Source organism: Nipponia nippon, unplaced genomic scaffold (assembly GCF_047370975.1).
Source record: "Nipponia nippon isolate SJK-2023a ecotype South Korea unplaced genomic scaffold, ASM4737097v1 scaffold_39, whole genome shotgun sequence".
Lineage (NCBI taxonomy): Eukaryota > Metazoa > Chordata > Aves > Pelecaniformes > Threskiornithidae > Nipponia > Nipponia nippon.
This window is the reverse complement of record NW_028262357.1, coordinates 553,962-574,855: the sequence shown is the minus strand read 5'-3', so window position 1 is coordinate 574,855 and position 20,894 is coordinate 553,962. Positions and strand designations below refer to the sequence as shown.

Sequence of the window (20,894 nt, the reverse complement as noted above, 5' to 3'; positions counted from 1 at the left end):
GAAGTTTCAATACTTTTCAACCTTAGGTTTCAGTACTTTGTCCATTCCTGTTTGTCTGAAAGATAGCTACCAATGCTTCACTCCCCTACTCAGTAAGCACCCTTTTTGAAATTATGAGTTTGGTGTTCTGAATCCTGATTTATCCATTGTGTAGCTCTGAGTTAATTTCCTTTTCATATATTCTTGTTCTTCAGAAATTTCCTGCTGGCTCTTTTTAGGCCTACTCAGCATGTCAAAGTATTTGATCACTTGGAATATGGAAGTTCTCTACCCTTTACTTAAAAAAGAAAAGGTCTCTTGTGGCTGCTCTGAAGTGTTCTAAAGGCGCATCTTCCCATTTCCTTTGTAAAGAGTGCATTCACCCAGATGAGATTCTTTGATTTCTCACTGGGCCAACTATTTGCACCATGCAGTTGATGGTTGGAGTATGACAAATCACCACTCCTTCAATCCCTTATGAATTAGGATTTAAAGATCCATATTCCTCTGGTGGAGTACTTATTGCTGTACTAATCCATGGCTGAGGATAAGCAGTTCAACTAAAGAAAACAATGAAGGTTATTTACTTGTAATAGGAAGCAAAGTCTGTACATCCTCTACTCTTCTTTGAAATCTTAAGGAAGTACTAAGTCCAAAGAAGCAGTGGATAGAACTGAAGCAGCAAAGGGCATCATGTCTCCTTTTATTGCCTTGACTTGTAATGTAAGAGGCAAATAGACAGATTAACTCTTCAGTAGGCAGTGCTACTGGAAAATTTTATCACCTGAACGATAGGTGATAAATAGCATGAATATGAAAATATAAAGTGAATATAAAGTTGTTACTGTTGCATTGTTTTCCGTTTCTGTTGCATGCATGCATGATGATAATTCTGTGCATAGAAAAATAGTGTACAAACAGTACGCTACAAATAGAGTACAAAACAAAACACAAAAAATTAGTTCCTCATTTTGTGATAAGCTTTGAGAGACACTATTGCATGAAGGTGAAGCACTCTGGGATTAAAGCCTGAGATGACCACATCTTTGCCATTAGAACTACCATGCAGTGTAATGAGATTCAGTGCTAGAAAAGGGGAGTGCAAAGCTCACATTTTGGCTAAAATAAGCAAAATGTTGAGGAATTTTATATCAGTGTAGTCTTTTCAAGTCACCATTGGAATGTGGTTTATTCCCAACAATTGTAAAGGGAAAGAAACTTAAAAATACAGAAAGTTTTGTTTGAAAAATATTGGCTTCTTCCTTACATCAACATTAAAGATTTAAATTAATTAGAAACGTGTTATTATTGTAATTAAAATAGCCATGTTTTGCAGCGTTGTGTTAGAAATCTATTACAGATGTTCCGGTTGCATTGTGTAGCACAGATCTAGACCTCTTTGTAGAGTTCTTTCATAAATAGTATGATGATATGTAATGAAGTTTGATTTTTCATTTATAGGTGAATTTATGTAACGTGTTCTGCCCTCTCTGTCACAGACAGCTGATGGAAAATAAACCAGATTAAAAGAAAATAGAAGTGACACTTTATTTTGGTTCGGTTTTCGTACTACTACTAACTGGCTTTACCTGTTCCTCTGTTCTTAGGAAAATGAATTTGAAATCTTCAGATCAGTTCTCAGTTTAGGTCCTTAAATCTGAATACGTTTCATAGCAGTTTTGCTGCATCTGAAACAAATGTCCAGGAAATCAGAAATTTCCTCTAAAATTCTGCTGTAGGTGTGATATTTGGCAATGGGGCTTGGAAGGCAAGCTGATGCTTTTGCTTAGAACTCAGAAGTAATTCTGGACTGTGAAAGTAGTGAAGCAAAACTTTAGGTTAGGTGAAGCATTAGTTTAGATACCAAGAACAGCCTAGAGAAGTGTAGTAGTGAGAAGATACTATTATGTTTTGACAAGTACTTTGAAAAGTAACTACACAGCCTTCAAAGTGTCTGTGCACACCGACCATGCTTCAAGCAATGGTTCAGAATGATTTTCTTCTAGTACTGAGTAGGGGATTCTATTAATGTCCCAGTGAGAACACTGAAACTGTTACCTAGAAATCTTGTATTTTCCTCTGTTCCGAATGCTTCCTCATATTCCCAGTCTCCTGAATGGAGAAGATGATTACCCAGATCCCAAGAAAGAAGGAAGAAGTTCAAACCTGTAGAAGAGTAGACTGATCAAGGATCCAGCAGAGTATGGCTGAGAATGGGGACTGGTAAAGAGCAGGGATAAGTTAATGATTTGAGGAAGGGGTATATCGTTACATACAGAAGCAATTATTTGAAATATGCTGCAGTTTCTTTGCACATAGGAAATACCCAAGTTAAAATTGAGTTAATCTGAACAAATGTATTTTTACTGAATATCTCAATTAAGACATATTTAGACTTCTGTAGTTCTATAATTCTTATATAGTTTACAAAAATAGTACTCATAGATAGATATGTATGTTGTTCCAGATTTATGTATCAAATGAGCAGGTAAATGCTGTTATATGACTCCATTTATATTTCTTATATGAGACACTGATGAGTTGTCTATGAAATAGTATTAAGCACACCTTATAAACTATTATCTTTTAGGAGGCTTACCGGGAGGAGCAACTTACTTACAGACTAATGAGACAATCTCAGCAGGAGCGGAGGATTGCTGTTCAACTCATGCATGTTCGACATGAAAAAGAGGTGTTAAGGCAAAACAGAATTTTCAGGGAAAAACAATATGAAGAAAGACGACTGAAAGAGTTCCAGGAAGCTCTTGATAGAGAAGCGGTAAAAGATTATTTGCTCTGAATTGCTGCAGGACTGTTACAGTACCTTCCTATTATAAAATGGCGTTTGTATTATCAACTGTTAGAATTTAGGACTTTTCTAGGGACAGGGTGATTTAGTGATGAATATATTCTTTTATCTAGGTTCAAAGTTACAGCTAAGTCAATAAGGGATAAAGCTGAGCAACTTAAAGTCTAATTTTGATCTTTTCTTCCAAACTAATTTTAACTTTGTAGGAAAACATCTCTGTATGCTGAGTTTAAAAGGCACAATCTTGCAAAGGCAAAATGACAAAAGACAATGACATAAGATCTTGTTTCAAAAATCATGTTTTTAATTTCCTTTAGATGTAATCTGTTAACATCCATTTTTGACAAATGCTGGAGGACTTTCACTCATGAGTGCTAGTTTCTATGTTGGAGCTTGGAGTTGATTAATAAATTAAAAAGACTCATAATCCTGTGGCAAATTGCCAAGTGCTACGCTTATAGTAGGCCATAATGTGAGGGTAGAAATCTTATTTTGCTCCTGCCAAAAACAATTAGCAGCTCCAAATCCTCCAACACAGCTGGACTCCTAGGTAATCAGCAGCTATAGCTGTTGATTACAACTTTTCTTTAAGTATGCTTTCAGCCAAAAGGAACACACCATCACAGGAAGTACTGATAATTTTCTAGCATAAGCAGAACTCTTTCTCAAAGATAGAACAGCATCAATAATATCAAATTATTTGCAGATCAGAATCTTGTAAGTTAAATTACTTGTCACGTATGCTAAATGAGTATTCCATTGTGGGTTTCAGTGGAACTAAGTCTTTACCAATGCATCTGCATAGTTGTTTGTTAGGAAGAGCAGGTAACATCATTTCATGTTTCCCCACCCCCTAAGCACTGAATAGGTTCTTAATCTGTTTGTCATGAAAAAAGTAATATATTTCTCCTTTATTTCATTAAAATTTAGCGGTTAGAAAGCAAACAAACAGGAATTTATAGAATGAATAAAAATTTTTAGATTTGTCCATGTGTTAATCTGCTTGCTGGCTGTCCAACTCTGGTGAGAATCTAGCTGTTTTCATTTCTTGACTTAAAGGAGCAAGTTCATTTTTTGTTTCCAGGACTGTGTATTTCTGCACTTTCATTTTCTTTGCAATCTCAGATTTACTCTTTAAAAAAAAAAATTCTAGGCTCTTGCAAAACAAGAAAAAATTGAATGTGAAGAAGAAATTATCAAAGAAAGAGAACGTCATGAGAAAATTGCCATTGAAAGAGCTCAGGCACGTTATAAAAAGCATTATTCTATATGTCAGGAAGTGATCGACCAAATCATTGATTTATCAACAAAAGTAGGAGAATATCGTCTACTGACAAATAAGTGAGTATGGTAGCTGTTAGGCAAAAATAACAGCTGTTAGGTAGCTGTCAGGCTTCATCATTCAGACTGGTTTAAGCACCATAACATCTTATGTAGATTCTCAGATACCTTACAGGACAGCTCCAATTAGTTTGTGTGGGAAAAATGATGATATTACTTTCATGTGAGGATTCACTGATGTGTAACACAGGATGAACTAATGGTAAAGCCTTGGCTTTCTTGAAAACTCAACTAACTTGAATCCTTAGGAGACCAAGATCCACTAGCTCTACAGCTTGTGGAACTACTGATTTCTTTTTTTATGAACAAATTCCTTAGTTTAAAAGTTAAAAACTGAGTGGTGCTCATCTCATTCTAGATTGCTCCACTAGCTGAACACTTCCTTGGTATAATATAAACAGAATTAATTTCCTAAGATATATCAACCTGCCTGGACTGTCCTAAGAGTAGCAACTCAGTCCAAAATCTTCCAAGTCTTACATGCTGTGATTCCCTCTTCTGACGTGCCCTAATTGCACAGGGTTTCTGAGAAGGTCCTAAAAAGGCAGTAACCTCCAAGTGCCTGTGCTGTAGGAGTGTTTCAAAACCAGAGTGGGGTATTGTTGCTGTTGTTCTTTCATTAGTATTCAGTGATCAGACTATGCATTAAGGTTTACAGAATTAGAAAGTATGCCAAAATCTTCATTGTCTTTTAGTGTAACTGTGTGTTAAAATAATAAAGCTGTAACCATATGAAACACATATGATTGCATTTTATGGAAATTATGTAAATTTAGGCCCAGTAAGGACATGATAAAATAGTCAGCCTAGACACGGTTTAGTGATGATTTGATGATTTTCTTGTCTGACACAGTCATGGTTCCAGTGTAAGCTGGTGTCACATTTGCTTGTACTGAGTGGTGCACAATATGTACAGATATTTGAAATACCTTTTCAAAGTATGCATATCAAGGTTGTGTCTGCATTTACTGCCACTATAGGTATGCTTTGTCTGTCCTTCTGTACACTTCATTGTGCAGGATGCATACAATAGGTATTCAATTATTTTCGAAAAGCACGTGCAGAGTTTATTTAAAGCTATAATACTGAACTATCTTCAATCATTACCAAAAAAACCAAAAATCCAAATTGATGTAGTCTTAAGAAATAGTAGAAACTTTCATTTGACCATTTGTTAAATTTAAGCTGTTATTTATATTGTTTATTTAGCAGACATTCTAATGTGACATATGTCAGCATCCTGTTTGCATTTAGCTTGCTACTATATGCAGTTTATCTTGTTGTTTCATATGAATATTTTTCCTTTCTAAAAGAAAAAAAAAGTTTAATTACTCATATAATTCTAAATTAATTCTAGCGTCCAGGAAAAAATTCTATAGATTTTTGGTGAGAGGAGGCTTTACCTCACAAAAAGGAAAAATATTTTGGAGCAGGGAAAAATAGCTATAGCAAAACTGTTACTACACAGCTCTGCCTGCCAAATACTGCATGATGACACATTTGTGAAAATACTGAAGCCTGCAAGTGCCTACAGCTGTCATATAAGTAACGAAGCTGTTATAAAAAGCTGTAATAATTATAGAAAGCATTGTAAACTATATCTAGTTTAGCTATGCTTTTTTCATGATTGTGATTCTTCTAAATTTGGGTCCACTGTTCTCAAGTATCTAACCCCTTTAATTTTTGTTTTGGAACTAATTCTTTTTCTTTTTTTCTTTTGCAGCAGAATTCCATTAAAACTGGTGCTTGATTGGAAGGAATTTTTTTTTAGTGGAAAACCAATGTATGAACAAGCCTCAATTCAACCTTTGCCAAATGAACCAAGCCCAGAACAACTTGTAGAGCTGAATAAAATGAATCTGTTAGATGAAAAAGATTATGGTGAATACAAGGTACATCAAACTGATAAGACATAATGGAAGATAATATACCTGATTTTTTATAATCATAAACATTTTGTCATGGTGTTTCATTTTGTTCTTTTACTAGTTTCTGATATCAGATTCTGACATGCATTTTCTTTTCATTGCCTGAGGTTCTATATGAAATGTATGGCTATATTTTATGTTAGTAGCACTGGAGAACTAGTACAATTTTAAAATGCTGTTATAATTTCATTCTTGTATATAACATTGATTATATTTCTCTCTTGAGTTTGTAGGGCCAACATGTTAATTGCAATGCAATTAATTTTTAGCTAATTGGAATTTGAAAGTCTGGTTAATGCTACCACTTTTGAAAATGCAACAGAAAGTAGCCGGCAAAAGCAAGTAAAATGAAATACTGTATCTGTTACAAAACCTGATAGTGTTAATTTCCGCAATTTTGAGTGAAAGCTTTCTAATAAGATTTATTGGTTTGAGTGATCCATTTATTTGAAGATGATAACATTTTGTGAAAATTATTAAAAATGGCTAACATTTTTAACCTCCTGTCAGAATACAAGTAACTATTTTTCAAGGTGCCTTAAAACTTTTCTTCAACTTTACAATACATTAATGTAATTTCACGAGTGAAGGATGAAGGATGAATGTTTCTCTGTTGAAATGTATTGTACAATTTTTTCTAAATTGCATTAATGATGCTTTTCTTTGAAAAAAAAATCCCACTACATATTTAGTCTTTTCAAATAATCTGTTTAACTAGAATATTGCAAAATCAAGGCAAATAACCTGTCTTTGACTTGTTGGGATATTATAACTACAATATATATGTGCTTTTATCCACATCCTGAACAAATTGGTACATTTTCTTTTGCAAAGAGTATAAATGTTTGTTACACGTTTCTCTGATGAATGCCTGACAGCTCAATTTACTTTCGTTTCAGTCTTCACATATGTTTTTCTGATTTTTCTATTTTATAAGGTCCTTGTTCAGACCATATCAACTCATATAATGAATTTCATGATCACTCTCTTCAAGTGAGAACAGTCATGTATACAAGACCAACAGGGAGGACAGACAGGACAGACAGGCAGGAAACAGTGGGGAACACTAAAGAAAAATTTTTTCATTCCTATTGTTGTTTATATTACAAAGTCTCAATCGTCTTCTCTAGATGTAAGGGCACTGGCACTAAAGGTCGCAAACATTTAGTGACACATTTAAAGACTCTTTTTCACTACCAGTCTGTTTCAAATGCACATTCACATAATTAATTTTTTCCAGATGTTTTTAGTCTTAGGCCTTTCTGAATCAGTATTCATCAAAAGCTGGTATCATATGACGTGTAAAATTGTTGGCACCAATTCATACTTACGTCTTCTAAAAACCTAAGTGAACAGCTAATACCTTCAAAGTATTACTTCTAGAGAAAAGTGTATTGGCAGGGCATTCTGGCAAAGTTTATGATGTTTTTCTTAACCCCTGAGAAAAAAACCCAGCACAGGAAATTTGGCATCTTTCGAGAGTACTAAGTTTACATTAGGAATACTGACTAAAAGTGTCAAATATATTTGATAAAACACAAGAACAAAATACAGTGTTATCAGTCTGTTGCACATTCCACATTAGATTGAGCTTGAAAATATGTGGAAACTACCACATCATCAATTGTGGCTAATCATTTAATAAATTAATGGAATCACTCAAAACAAGCATAACAGTAGGCACTGCTCAAAATATCAAATAATTTCCAGTTTTGATTGATAGTGTTGACAAGGAGTTATACAACTCTCACCTGGATACCTGAAAACTTGTTTCTGACAGGTAAGCTACTTTAGCTCACACAGGTACAGTCTAGCAATCTTCTGGTTAAAAGGGCAAGAAGTCTGAAAAGTGAGTACTTCGAATGGGGAGCCCAGTGCATTTGGAATTCGTTTTTCTTACAGGTGTGATAGAATTTAAAGCAACTGATCCATCTCTATTTATATGTTTAAGGAAGAATGGTTCAGATAAGACAAGGACTTGGTGTTTTTATGTTTTCAATTACATATTAAGAAGTACATTTTCTGAGATATATTAGGGGATATTGTGCAACTCAAAGATTTTTTTGTTTGTTTTTACTGATTAAAAACAGGTGATATTTTCATTTAGAGTGATAATAAGTTACATTGTGTTATTCTATCTAAGGCACATATGTTCAAAGTCAACACTGATCAAGTTCTGTTAGCAGAATGTATGCTGTAGCACTATATTATTCTACCTGGAACATGCATTCAAAACATTATCTTTCAGTAGAACTTCGAAACTGGTTGCTTCTGTTAATGGTGATTAAATATTTAATTTATAGAATGATACAATGGTTTAGGTTGAAAGGGATATGGAGGTCATTTAGCTCAACCTCTTTGCTCAAAGCAGGGCCAACTTCTGAGTCAGATAAGGTTCCTCAGCACCTTGTCTGGTCAGCTTTCAAGTATTTCCAAGGATAGAGATTCCACAGACTCTCTGTGCAACCTGTTCCTGTGCTTAACCACTCTCACTGTGAACATTTTTTTTCCTTCATTTTTTTTCCTAGTTGGAATTTCTCTTGCTGAAACATTTGACTTTGCTTCTCAACCCTTTATTGTGCATCCCAAATGAGGTGACAAGCTAGAATCGAACTGGGAATATTATTAGTCCACATACCTTCCAAACAGCTGTTTGGTAGCCTGCAACCAAATAATAATTAATACAGGACTAGTATTATCCTGCATACTAAAATGTTCTCGTTTAGCTTCTCACAGCATAAACTGCTCATCAGGACTTTCCTAGTGTTAGAAGATCCAGTACTCGTAGAGTATATATTAGAGTGGCAAAAGCACAATTCTGTGTTCAATTATTTTGACTACATCCTCCCATTCTCATCTTTCTTCTAATGTGATTTTCAGTCAGAGTGTCTTTACTAGCAAAACCTCATTAAGCGGTATGCTGGTAAGTCATACCACTGATAAATTTATATCAGTCTCAGAGTAGATGAACTGGAAGTTTCTACTCAGTATTGCCTTCCGTTAAATTGTTCAAATTATATAGTGGTTTGTTTGGTTTGGGTTGTTAGTTTTGGGTTTTTTTTTCTCTCTATTGAATGTGTGTTAGGTAAATATATATATTTTAAATCTTTGTCCGTAAAAATTTTCGAAGATTTATGTGTGACACTGGGCAATAATGCTGCCTAGTTTTTAGAATGCTGAATATCAGGATACTGGGCTTCTGTTCCAAAAATCTACTACTGATGCATTCTGTGGTATTGGTGAAATCATTTTTCATGTTTATGGAATTAAAAAAAATTATCCTAGGAATCTATGAAAATGGTTGTAGGAGTACTTGTCTCTCTCAACTACGTATTAGTGAATATCAATAAATGCTTAATGATTATGACATAATTATAGCTTTTAACAAGGGTCTAGTCTAAAAAATATTTTATTATTTATTACTATTCAGATTTGGTTATTCTATGTATTGTCTTTGTGTATAAATACATATATCTAGAAAGATGAAGGACAAGGCATATTGACAAATTATTCGGTAATCTGTCATTTATACAGAGTATGACAGGGGAATGGTGCCCAACTGAAGAGAACAGTGAAAACAAACCTCCTCTTAATAATAACATATTGGGTCATGTGCTTCGTAGACTGATGGAGATTTTCTATCCTCCAAAACCTAGATCTTCACCACCTGTATTTCCTCCATTTCCTATCAAGGGATGTATTTTGGGAAAACTTTTTAGTGGAAAAACTACCTGTGTGAAGTTTCTTGAAAAAGGTAGAGATATTTTTTTTTCCCCTAAAATTCTTAAAAATGTTTATTTGCATTAAAATCCCACTCTTACAATGAAAATCATTTGAGCAAATCCTTGCATTACTAATCCTTGAACCTCAGATGCCTCTGTATTTTGCAGGGGTTGATTGCAAGTCATTCATTCATCATCTTCCAAAATAAGATTAAAAACACCTGAACTTGAATATAGTGTCAATATAGTATTACTTCTGCATTGAGAATTTGAAAATGCTTTTGGCAAACCTCTCTGGGGATGTTTGTTATAGAAGAGACTAGCAAGATAGCTCTGTGATAGTGGATACACACTGTGCAGTGGTTACAGAGAAGAGACAGTGGTAACAACTTACATCAAAAGCCCAAACAAAATCATTAATTTAGTTGCCAGTTATAATCTGTATGTGTGCTCAACTCAAACTGTAAAGTTATCTAATTTTTTTGTGTATTAGCTTGCAATATTCAGGTACTATCTGTTGATACTCTGGTTCAGGAAGCCATCCAAGCTTTTCTTAAAAATGAAATGAAAAGTGAACACAATGAGATTCCACAAGAAGCAGAGAGTTCTGGAGAACAAAATAAGGTAAACATTTTTGTTAATTTTCGTTTTGGCTCCCACAGGCAGATGAGAATGAAATATATAAGGAAGAAACTATATTGTTTCAATTTTTTGCTCAATTTCAAACTTAATTCTAAGTTTTGACTTGCAAGACTTCAAGAGTCAGCTTGAATTGACAGGCTTGTTTTTCCTGTAATATGTAGTTTCCTTTCTAAACCATTTCCTTTCATAATTGGTACAAGGTCTGGAAGAACTTATCAAAATCACCACTGAAAGTTCTAAAGAAACTCCAAACAGAAACACCTATCAATGGAACCAAAGGTGTGTATACATTTTATTAATACGTGTATATATATATTTATAAAATTTAATTTTAATTCTTATCTTATTAGATTTAAATGGCAATTCCCCTTTGTCTTGTACATTTGAGGTACTATCCATGACATCTGAGCTTTCACAGTAGTTTCCATTATGAATTTCCTGTTTCCACAAATTCCTAGTGTCTGGGAGCAGCATGTGCAGGCTGCTCCATGAAGGAAGGTGAGCTAGGTGGCGAGGGCAATAGCAAAGCAGGAAGTGCCAACATTAACCAAGGAAGAGTGAGGGTATCGACTGAAGCCAGGGACACTATCAGGTCCAGAGATATTGATCAGCATGCGCCTCAGTCTGGTGATGACCCAGCAATTCTGCCAATGAAGCAAGTCTGAGGTCAAGCCAGGAACTCAAGTCAGAAGGTGTGGATTAGGGTCAGAATCAAGGAGACAGGATACAGGGTGCAGACATGGCTGCTACACAGCGGTAATGTACCACAGGCAGGGTCCAGGATGAGAGCTTCAGCTTAAAAGCAGCTTCAAAAGGAAGGAAGGGCAAGCCCTCATCTTCCCTCACTTTACCTTTCTTTACAACAGATCTTGTCAACAAAGGAACTGACACTGGGCTCAGCCACCTAAATTCAGAATCACAGAATGATTGAGGGTGGAAGGGACCTCTGGAGATCATCTAGTCCACTCCTCCTCCTCAAAGCAGGGTCACTACCACAGGTTGTTCAGGAGTCTGTTAGTTGGATGCTGAACATCTTCAAGGATGAAGATGCCACAACCTCACTGAGCAACATCTTCCAATATTTTATCACACTTACAGTTAATATTTTTATGTTTAAATGGAATTTCCTGTGTTTCAGTTTGTGTCTGCTGCCTTTTGGCATTTTACTTGGCACCACTAAGAAGAGTGTGTCTCCGTTTTCTTTACTCTCTTCCCCACCCCAGATATTTCTACACATTGATAAGATTCCCCTCAGGCCTTCTCTTCTCCAGGGTGAACAGTCCCAGCTCTCAGCCCCTCCTCGTATGCCAGATACTCCCAGACCTTAGTAATCGTCTGGGCCTTTCTCTCGACCTGCTCCAATACATCCATGTCTTTCTTGCACTGGGGAGTCCCAAACTGGACACAGCACTCCAGATGTGGTCTCACCTGTGCCATATCTTCTTAATGTGGTCCAGGATGTCTTTGCTGCAAGGGCACATCGCTGGCTCATGGTCAACTTGTTCTCCCCCAGGGCCTCCAGGCCCTTCTCTGCAAAGCTGCTTTCAGGACAGTTGGCCCCCAGCTGGTACTGAAGGCATGGGGTTTTCCTCACCAGAAGCCTTTCCCTTTGCTGAACTTCATGAGATTCCTCCCAGCCCTCTTCTCCAGCCCATCAAGGTTCCTCTGAAGGGCAGCACAACCATCTGGTGTACCAACCACTCCTTCCAGTTTTGTATCATCTGCAAACTTGCTGAGGGTGCACTCTGTCCCATCAGCCAGGTCGTTAATGCAGATGTTAAGCAGTATTGGTCTCAGAATCAGCGCTTGGGCTACGCCACTAATCACTGACTGTCAGCTGCACTTCACACTGCTGATCACAACCCCTTGAGCCTGGCAGTTCAGCCAGTTGTCAGTCCACCTCACTGTCCACTCACCTAGTCCCTACTTCATCCGTTTGTCCACGAGAATGTTAAGGAAGACAGCGTCAAAAGTCAACGTAAACAGCACATGGTGATCTTCTCTCAACCACTGAGCCTGCCCCCTCATTGTAGAGGGTTGTCAGGTTAGTCGTGCACCATTTCCCCTTCGTAAAGCCATGCTGACAACTCCCACTCATCTTCTTGTCCTTAACATACTTGGAAATGGTTTCCATGCTTATTTGCTCCATCGGATCCTAGAGACTGAGGTGAAGCTGACTGGCTTGTACATCCCCAAGTCCCCCTTCTTGCTTTCCTTGAAAAGAAGGGTGGCAGTTGCATTCTTCTAGTCCTAGGAATCTCCCCCAGTCACCAGGACGTTTTAAAGATTATTGAGAGTGGCCTAGCAATGACCTTGGCCAGATCCCTCAGCATGTGTGGGTATATGCCATCAGGTCCCATGGACTTGTGTATTTGTGGTTTATTTAAATGTTCCTTAAGCTGATCTTCCTCCACCAAGGGTACATCTTTCTTGCTGCAGACTTTCCTGCTAGTCTCAAGGGGCTTGCGATACCTTAGTCTTTTGCATGTCTGTTTCAGCAGGCCGACATTTTCCCTAGGTTTTCTTTTGTTGGGGAGATACCTGTAAAAACCCTTCTTGTTGCCCATCTGACTAGGCATACGACAAGGCCTTTTCCCTATGAGAACCATCAAGTGTTGAAACAAATTGCCTGGAGAGGTTGTGTAGTCTCCATCCTTGGAGGTTTTCAAGATCGCACTGGGTAAATAACTGAGCAACCTGGTCTGAGCTTTTAACTGTTGCCCCTTTGAGCAGAAGGTTGAACTTGAACTAGGTGACCTCCAGGAGCCGCTTCCAACCTGAATTAATCAATGATCCTATGACTCTAACAATTGTATATAACTTCTGTATTGATTTGTTCAAAGAACAATAAATGAGGCATATACTTCTGTGTTATTTGTCTATAGTAACAAATATTGTAGTAATAGAATTGTCAAACTTTATCATGTACCTATTTTAGGCAATTGTCCTGTCAAAAAGGATCCATCTGGGCAAGAATTTAAATCAGAGAGCAGTCAGGATGGACTATCCAAGGTTTGTAATCCAATTTTAGCTTCTACTTTATAAAGATGCATTCATTAAAATTATTAAATTACTTAACTGGTATCACCCTTTCATCATTCTGAATTAATTTTTTGACCTCACTGCAAGTGTTTTCTGTATGAAATATGAAAAGAGTTTAGTATGAAAATCTACTCCTGTGTATGTTGGTTAGAGTTGTACATACTGTTAAAGTTCTAGATCTTTCTGTTAAATCTCACATTTACGTAAGATATGGTACTTTTTATGTCATTTCTGAGTTAGCAAAAATATATTCCTGATCTTGCTGCTGCCAAGTAGATCGTTCATCCCATAACGAGGTTTCTTCTCCTTATGTTCAAAAATACTTAATTCTACAATGTTCTCTTTTACTTTATTGCTCACTGGAAAATACTTCAAAAGCTAAGATATAAAAGAATCCCTGTAGAACTAATGAAGTTAAATCCTGCTGTAGGAAACTGTCAGTCTATTTATGGTAGTGAAAATCAGAATAAGCTTAGAACCAGGGCACTTAATTTTTTATTTCTTGGCCTTCATATCCTTTGTTTCTCAACCCTGTTTCTGTCTGGCATTTTCATTGGTGTAATGATGGAAATCAGTTGAACATTACAAGTAAATTAGGCCTGTTTTACATCAGTTGAAACTCTTTCTCCTTAATAGATAAAACTAAATATTAAATATAAATAAATAACACAATAAAAATTAAATTTAAATAAATAAATATATAATATATAAAGTAGAATCATACTCTTTTTAACCATGAGTGTTGTGAACATTCTGAGCATATTAGTCTTACTCTGCACTCTTCCACAGCTATCTGTACGTGCCCAGCTTGGTGCCGCATCACAGAAATTGTTGAAGAAAGGAAAAAGTATTCCCGATGAATTACTAATTGACATCCTATTGGAAGCCATTAAGTATGAAATTGTATAGCTTTTTTTCTCAGTTATTTGGAACGTAATTATCCAGCTTGTAGTCCAGAATCAGCCATTTCTCTTTATTAAGGTATTTTTTGAACACTGGAGTCTTCTACTTGGAAAGTGAAGCTAATTAGTGAAGTTAGGTAATGCTCATTTTATGCTAGCAGTAGAATGCTAGCAGTAGAGTCTAGCTCTAAATTTGCAGACATTATTATACACTATTGAAGGTAAGTAAAAATATACATGACTATCACATAGTCATTAAATAAGCTAATGTCTCTATTTTGTTTATTAGTTGGAAGCTATTCAGCATGTGCTGGTATTTTTCCTTTTAAATTTTGTGACATGCATAATTCAAGCATTCGTACTTCAGCAGTTAGGTGACTTATTTTTGTCTATTCATGTTTGAAAGAAAATTGTCTCAACTACCCTGATGTGCAATCAGCACTTAAGTTCCCACATGAATATCACTGAAGTTATATTACTCCCATTAGTATATTTTTAAGTCATAAAACAGATTTTGCTACTTGTTACTTCAGTACAAAAATAGTTTTCAGAGAAAATAGTGAAATTACACCTCTGATCAGAGTCTGTATAGAGAGTGTTTTTGAAAACTATTTATCAAGACAGCAAAAATTGTTTTGTTTTTGCTTTTTTCACTTTTAGTTAGTCTTCATGTTATTTTTCTGATTTAAAATCTATTTCTTTACAGTTTAAGTTTTAATTATGTCTGTCATATTCTGTATTCATCAGGATATTTCATATACTGAATTCAGAATGAAAGACTGCTAGGGCAAACTCTTCTTTAGGTGTCATGATTATGCTATCAATTCACTGTATAATTCTGGTTCTCCATTTACTTTTAGCCAAACACCACGAGAGAAGGGGTGGATTGTGGATGGGTTTCCAATGACAATTAATCAGGCAAAGCTATTTGAAAAAGCCTATACAGGGATTGATCAGGAAGCGAAAGATGAAGATTCTGGAAAGCTCTTACTTGTTACAGATCCCAGAGCCCCTAACAAGCCTCCTGTTACCTCACCTGCATTTGATGTTTCTGTATTATTGGATATTTCAGACACTGTGGTACTGAAACGTGTGGCGAACTTGAAGTGTAAGTTTCCAACTACTTTAAACAAAGCAAAATAACAAGCAGATTCTGATGTATGGGGAATGTAAAGATTGTTATAATACTGAAATTACTAAATTGTGAGTACTTTCCAACATAATAGCAAGTTGCATATTTTAATTAAAAATAATGAATTATATAATATGTATATTTTCCTCTGACAATCATGAAATTAGGGATTGTTTAGATTTCTTGACAGCTTTCTTCTCCATTTGTAAGGCCCCTTTTAACTTTAGCTGTCTAAAAGTATGTGACTAGGTATAAGTAAAACATTAATCCCAAACATTATTTACCAGGTATACCTGTAAGTTATATTTATTGGAGCAAAATAGCATTACTGCACAATTTCTCTGCATCTCACAGTATCACTTTTATTAATTGTGCATTATCAACTTGAATGCTTCCAGATTATTTCAAATACTTTTATTTCCTTCAGTCAAAGGCAGATCAGAAGTGTACATGTGTATATGCTTGTTTGTATTTGTACTGAATTCTGGAGCTGAGATAGCACGGTGGCCGGTACTAGATATCACATAAAACAGCAGCTGGAAAAAACACAAGTTACAAGAGATGCAGAAGTATGCCTCATTACAAATGAGTATGTGTAAATAGTTCTTTTCTCCAGAAGACACATTTGGAAAAGGATGGAGGAAATGATAAACAAAGGGATGTGCCAACATTCATTCCCTATTGATTACTGCCTTTGTCTTGTCTTCAGTTAGTCAGTGAACAAGAAATTGTCAGGTTTGGGGAAAAAAGGCAAAGGCATCAAAGGCTTTTTGAGGGCTGTTTCACTTCCAGACCACACATTTTTAATTGCTCTTACTCACCTTGGCAAAATATAAGTTCTTTTCATGAATATGTCCCATATTATCCAAATTATAAGGAGATTCCTCTTCATTGTTTTCACTGCAACACTTATATGGCACACGGCTTGAATTAAAGCACCATTCACCTTTAGCTTTTTTGTATAGGTAGGAGTGAGGATGAGGCAAAATCATTAGAGGTTCTGCTAACAATGCGGTGAATATAAATGTATAGACATTTGAAATTCTTGTTAAAGACCTTGTGATGCCAAAACACTTTGAAAATATGATAATACGTGATATAATCTCAGAAATCCAAACAGAATTTATTTCATGAGATGTAATGTGATGATAGAAAGAGTCAAAAGAACAATAAAAAATTAGAAGTCTATTTAAAATGGCTTATTTCTGATCAATTAAGTTTTATTTTAATTTAGAGAAGACTCAGAGAGAGAGAATACCTTGTCTTCCGATGCAGGGGAATATCTGCCTATTGTTGTGAAAAGGAGTAGTTACTTCAGGGAAGATTCAGATTAGACTGGGAAAATACCTTCTAACTGTTTGAACAGATAAGCCTGAAATAGTCTACCCACAGGAATGCTCCCTCTCTGCAACTGGAGATTTCTATGACTGCAAAGCATCCATCAGGAAATGCTATTGCTATAACTGGCTATGCATTTAAACAGAGGAAGAGGCAAGATACTGTCTTCAGGTCCTTTCCAGCTTAAGTTTCTATTTCTATGGTTCTCTCTGACTTCTAATTTCTTTTAGGAAGTTTGGTACCCAATTTTAAAATGAAGAAATGTAAGATTGAGGAACACTGAAATTTTTCTTTTAATAATTATCTGACTTCAGGCGAATAACTACCTGCATAATTGCCTTTTTCAATATATGCTCATATATGTTGTTTTCCACACAGCAGATAAATCAAAGTCATCTCAAACTGAACAGGAGAGCAACAATCAAAATTCAGATGTTGAAATCCTAGAAGAGAAGATTGATTTAGCCAGGGACCAGGTGCTACATAGGTATGTTATATGAAGTACAAAAAAGTTCCTTCAGCCAGATGTTTAGGCATGTAATTAACCTGAGTCTCATATGTGATCCATGATAGTACTGACATGCCTAATGTTAAGAATTTACTTAGGAGTTTCTCCAACGTGGAGCCTAAAGAGTACTTTTCATTTTTGGCACAATATAAGTAATCCTAGAAGACAAGAATTCATGTGTTTTGCTTTTCCAAGGTATTCTTTCAAGAATTTTTTTTTTCAGGTATATATTGCATGAACCGTATGTATGTATATAGGTATATATATGTATCTATGCATACATATACCTGAGGTATGTCATACAACATATGACCGCAGTGAAATGCACTTGATTTGAGTTACAGATTTTTCTAAAATGGTATCTTCCACTTTTATATTTATAAAGAACAATTAGTTTTGTATTTTTTACTGAGTCATTAGGTGCTTAACTTTATGTAAAGAGCGAAATCAAGAACAAGTTTTGTTTCTAAATATTTGATACTATTAACTATTCCAGACTATTATATTATTGATTATTATTGTTTTAGTTGTGATATAAGAAAATAGGTTTAACTTCTGACAAGAAAGAGTAAGAAATATATAAGACTAATTAACAGTAGGATTTTGAAAATTTTCCTATGTTGAAAATGAAGGGGTTGATGTGGATGGAGTAATATTTTGCAAAAAATATTGCCTGGATTTTTTTTAGTATTAAATTAGATGGTCTGCTTTTTCATTTGTTTATTACTTTGGGGAAATGTTTTACTTTCCATTAGTTAGATTTTAATATTATACATTAATATGATTTTTGTAGAATTTCAAGCTTTCTAGACACATGGCCAAAATTAGAGAAATGGTTTTCAGTCCATCAAAATATTCTAGTGAAAGTCAATGCAGAGACAGAAGAAAGTCTCATGTGTGAAACAGTGAAGGAAATTATAATGGAAGAAATTGCCAAAAAACAGAATAGAGGTAAGTTTTCCTGTTCTTACGTCTTACAATCCAGTAAGAAAAAACTGTTCTTTATAATTAATAGTAAAAATTAAAATATAAAACTACATGGAAACATACATTTTCACTGGCCCTGCAAGACTTTGGGGATGCATGAATTAGTGATAACTACACCAGAACTTTGAACTTTTCTATTGTGTTTTTACCTTTTCAAAGGATATGGACCAATTTCACATGATTGTAAAGATGATTTGAGAAAAAGTTTTAAAATATTTAAAAGAAAGTTTCAATTGGATTTATTTAAATTCCATGAAGTAAAGTATTAGTAAATTCAGTCCTTTCTTCCTGGTTTAAATATTACACCTAGCATCTTCACCATATGGGGTAGCATAATGGTATAAGAAGGACTAACTTGCCGTTATCAACATATATTAATTTATCAGCAGCAGCTTAAAAACATGGATAACTTGGAGTGTTCTTGATGTGTGTTTTGGTGCATCTTTATTCCATTTTTCCTCTTAATCACTCAGAGAGAAAAAATCATTTAAAAATAAAAAAGGAAAAAAGATGAAGTCTCCAGGGGAAAAGATGCATCAAGTAAACCAGGATTAGTAGACTTCTGAATAACCAGGGTTTTTCTTCATAATTATTACAAGAAAGTCTTGACATGTCTTCTACCACCAAAAAAAAAAAAAAGTATTAGCTTGAAAAGCACTCTTTAACAGTAAAAGTTTAGACCACTACTCCTGCACAAGGTTTCCAGTTCATGAACAATTCTTGGAAATATCACACCTGACAGAAAACTGGATGGAGTATTTTCAAAGAATTACCTAGTTGGAATTGGTTTTTTTTATGTGCTTGATATAATTCATAGCCCTGCTTGAGTCAACGGCAAAATTCCTATTGATGCAAATGGTGTTGAGATTTTCTGGTTAGAATCCAGCTATCTTGTAGACGTCCTGTAAGGACTATTTACTCCCAATGGAGAAATAATGCCTGTGGTCAGTTAATAATGTCTAATTCATATTCATGTTGATAGATTCCAAGCTGTCCTTCACTATTAGGTTTATATAAGCAGAACAGAAGTATGAGTATATATATTAATTAATCAAACATCAGCAGCATTCTGGGAGTGACATGGTAAAGTGAAATCCAGAGATTAGTTCTCAAAATATTTAGCAGAAGCTGAAGTAGTTGAAATATTTTATGTGGTCGACAGTTTTGTTCTTTTTATAAACTTAAATCAGGAGAATGACAGCAATTTTTCTATTGAAGCACTCAGCAAGACTGCATTTTTCAGAGGTAGATTTGTCACACTTAGAGTAAAAGAAAACACATCCAGTCTTTAAATGATAAGCTCCTTTCAAACAAAAAGACAAGACTGTTACAACAGTGGTTTAATGCAAGTCTATTTATTTTCTTTGAATATTTTCAAATCCATAGCAAAACTGGCCAGAAGTCATGCACATGATTCTGAGCAGTTAATTAATGTTAACTTAAAAATCTAGTTGTTGTAGGATCCTTCTATGGTAACTGAGGAAATGCTGATATCTTTCCAAAGGTCAGTTCAGATCCTAGGGTTGAATCACGCTCTGAAGTTGCTAACTACGTTCAGTATTATTTTGCTATACAATAGGTTAGCAGGGTTAGTTTTTCACTTGTTTGTTTCTCTTCCACGTGATCTTTTTTGTCTCTTTCTTTTTTTCCATCCATCATCTTTCAGACTTCTCAGGTTCTCCTCAGAGTAAAGTGTATTTTCCATATTAGACCAGATTTAGCTCAATCTGTGCCTTTATTTCTTCTTCAATGTTTGTTTTTCTTGATTCACTCTTTCCCAAGTCTAGCATGGAAGCTATTAAGTGTTTAGAACTGTTCTTTAATTAAGCAGGGAATCCTTGAAATCATGATAGTTATAAAGAATCTACAAATTGTATCAACACCACTGGCCTTGGTTTACCTGGTAAAGAATTTGTTTCATATGCATACGTACTAATTCATTATCTTCCCGTTTCTCTCACAGTGATGATTTTAGAAAAGTATCAGTCCTGCAAAATATAAGCTTAACTGGAGAGTGATTTTCTAACTATGGCATTACCGATGTGATTAGTGTATTTTTTGATGAACAACACCTAAGTAATGAAATATTGAATCTGTTCCATTATTTTGAACTTGTCAGAATAGAATAGATGTCTAATTCTGTTTATTGTACATACATATATAAGAGTCTGCTCAAGAAATATCACCAGGAAAAAAGCTTTTACCGGTTACACATCAAGAGCTGCCTCCTCCCATTCCTGTGGCACCACCACTACCAATTGAACCAGGATCAGATGAATGGATTTATGTAGATGAACCACTTCCGAAGGTACATTCATTGATGATTAAAGGTCTTGGATATAAAAGTATATATTTTTCTCAGTATTTTATGCATATTCTACCTAAACCTTTTGTCTCATTGAATGTTGTTTTCTTCAATATTTTTCAATGAAAGGTACACTAGTACTGTATTATAAATATCTAAAAATACAAATAACAGTTGCTACTAAAATATGTAAAATAAGGAAACACACTTTAAAATTTTGATCGTTGGGTTTTTTTTCTGAATTCTTAACAATGATGAT

The 20,894-nt window shown here is 35.1% G+C and overlaps 1 protein-coding gene across 1 annotated transcript in view; it reads left to right on the top strand.

Annotated features, from left to right (window-relative positions):
* Nucleotides 1–20,894, top strand: part of SPEF2 (sperm flagellar and cilia associated 2) — an 85,704-nt gene that overhangs the window by 16,963 nt on the left and 47,847 nt on the right. Inside the window, exons 8-19 of the mRNA XM_087773302.1 lie at nt 2,570–2,758; nt 3,942–4,129; nt 5,853–6,021; nt 9,592–9,811; nt 10,273–10,403; nt 10,622–10,700; nt 13,360–13,433; nt 14,253–14,356; nt 15,226–15,473; nt 17,214–17,322; nt 18,137–18,294; nt 20,496–20,638. Coding sequence (XP_087629428.1) covers nt 2,570–2,758; nt 3,942–4,129; nt 5,853–6,021; nt 9,592–9,811; nt 10,273–10,403; nt 10,622–10,700; nt 13,360–13,433; nt 14,253–14,356; nt 15,226–15,473; nt 17,214–17,322; nt 18,137–18,294; nt 20,496–20,638 — 1,812 coding nt within the window. The remainder of the gene's footprint in view (nt 1–2,569; nt 2,759–3,941; nt 4,130–5,852; nt 6,022–9,591; nt 9,812–10,272; nt 10,404–10,621; nt 10,701–13,359; nt 13,434–14,252; nt 14,357–15,225; nt 15,474–17,213; nt 17,323–18,136; nt 18,295–20,495; nt 20,639–20,894) is intronic.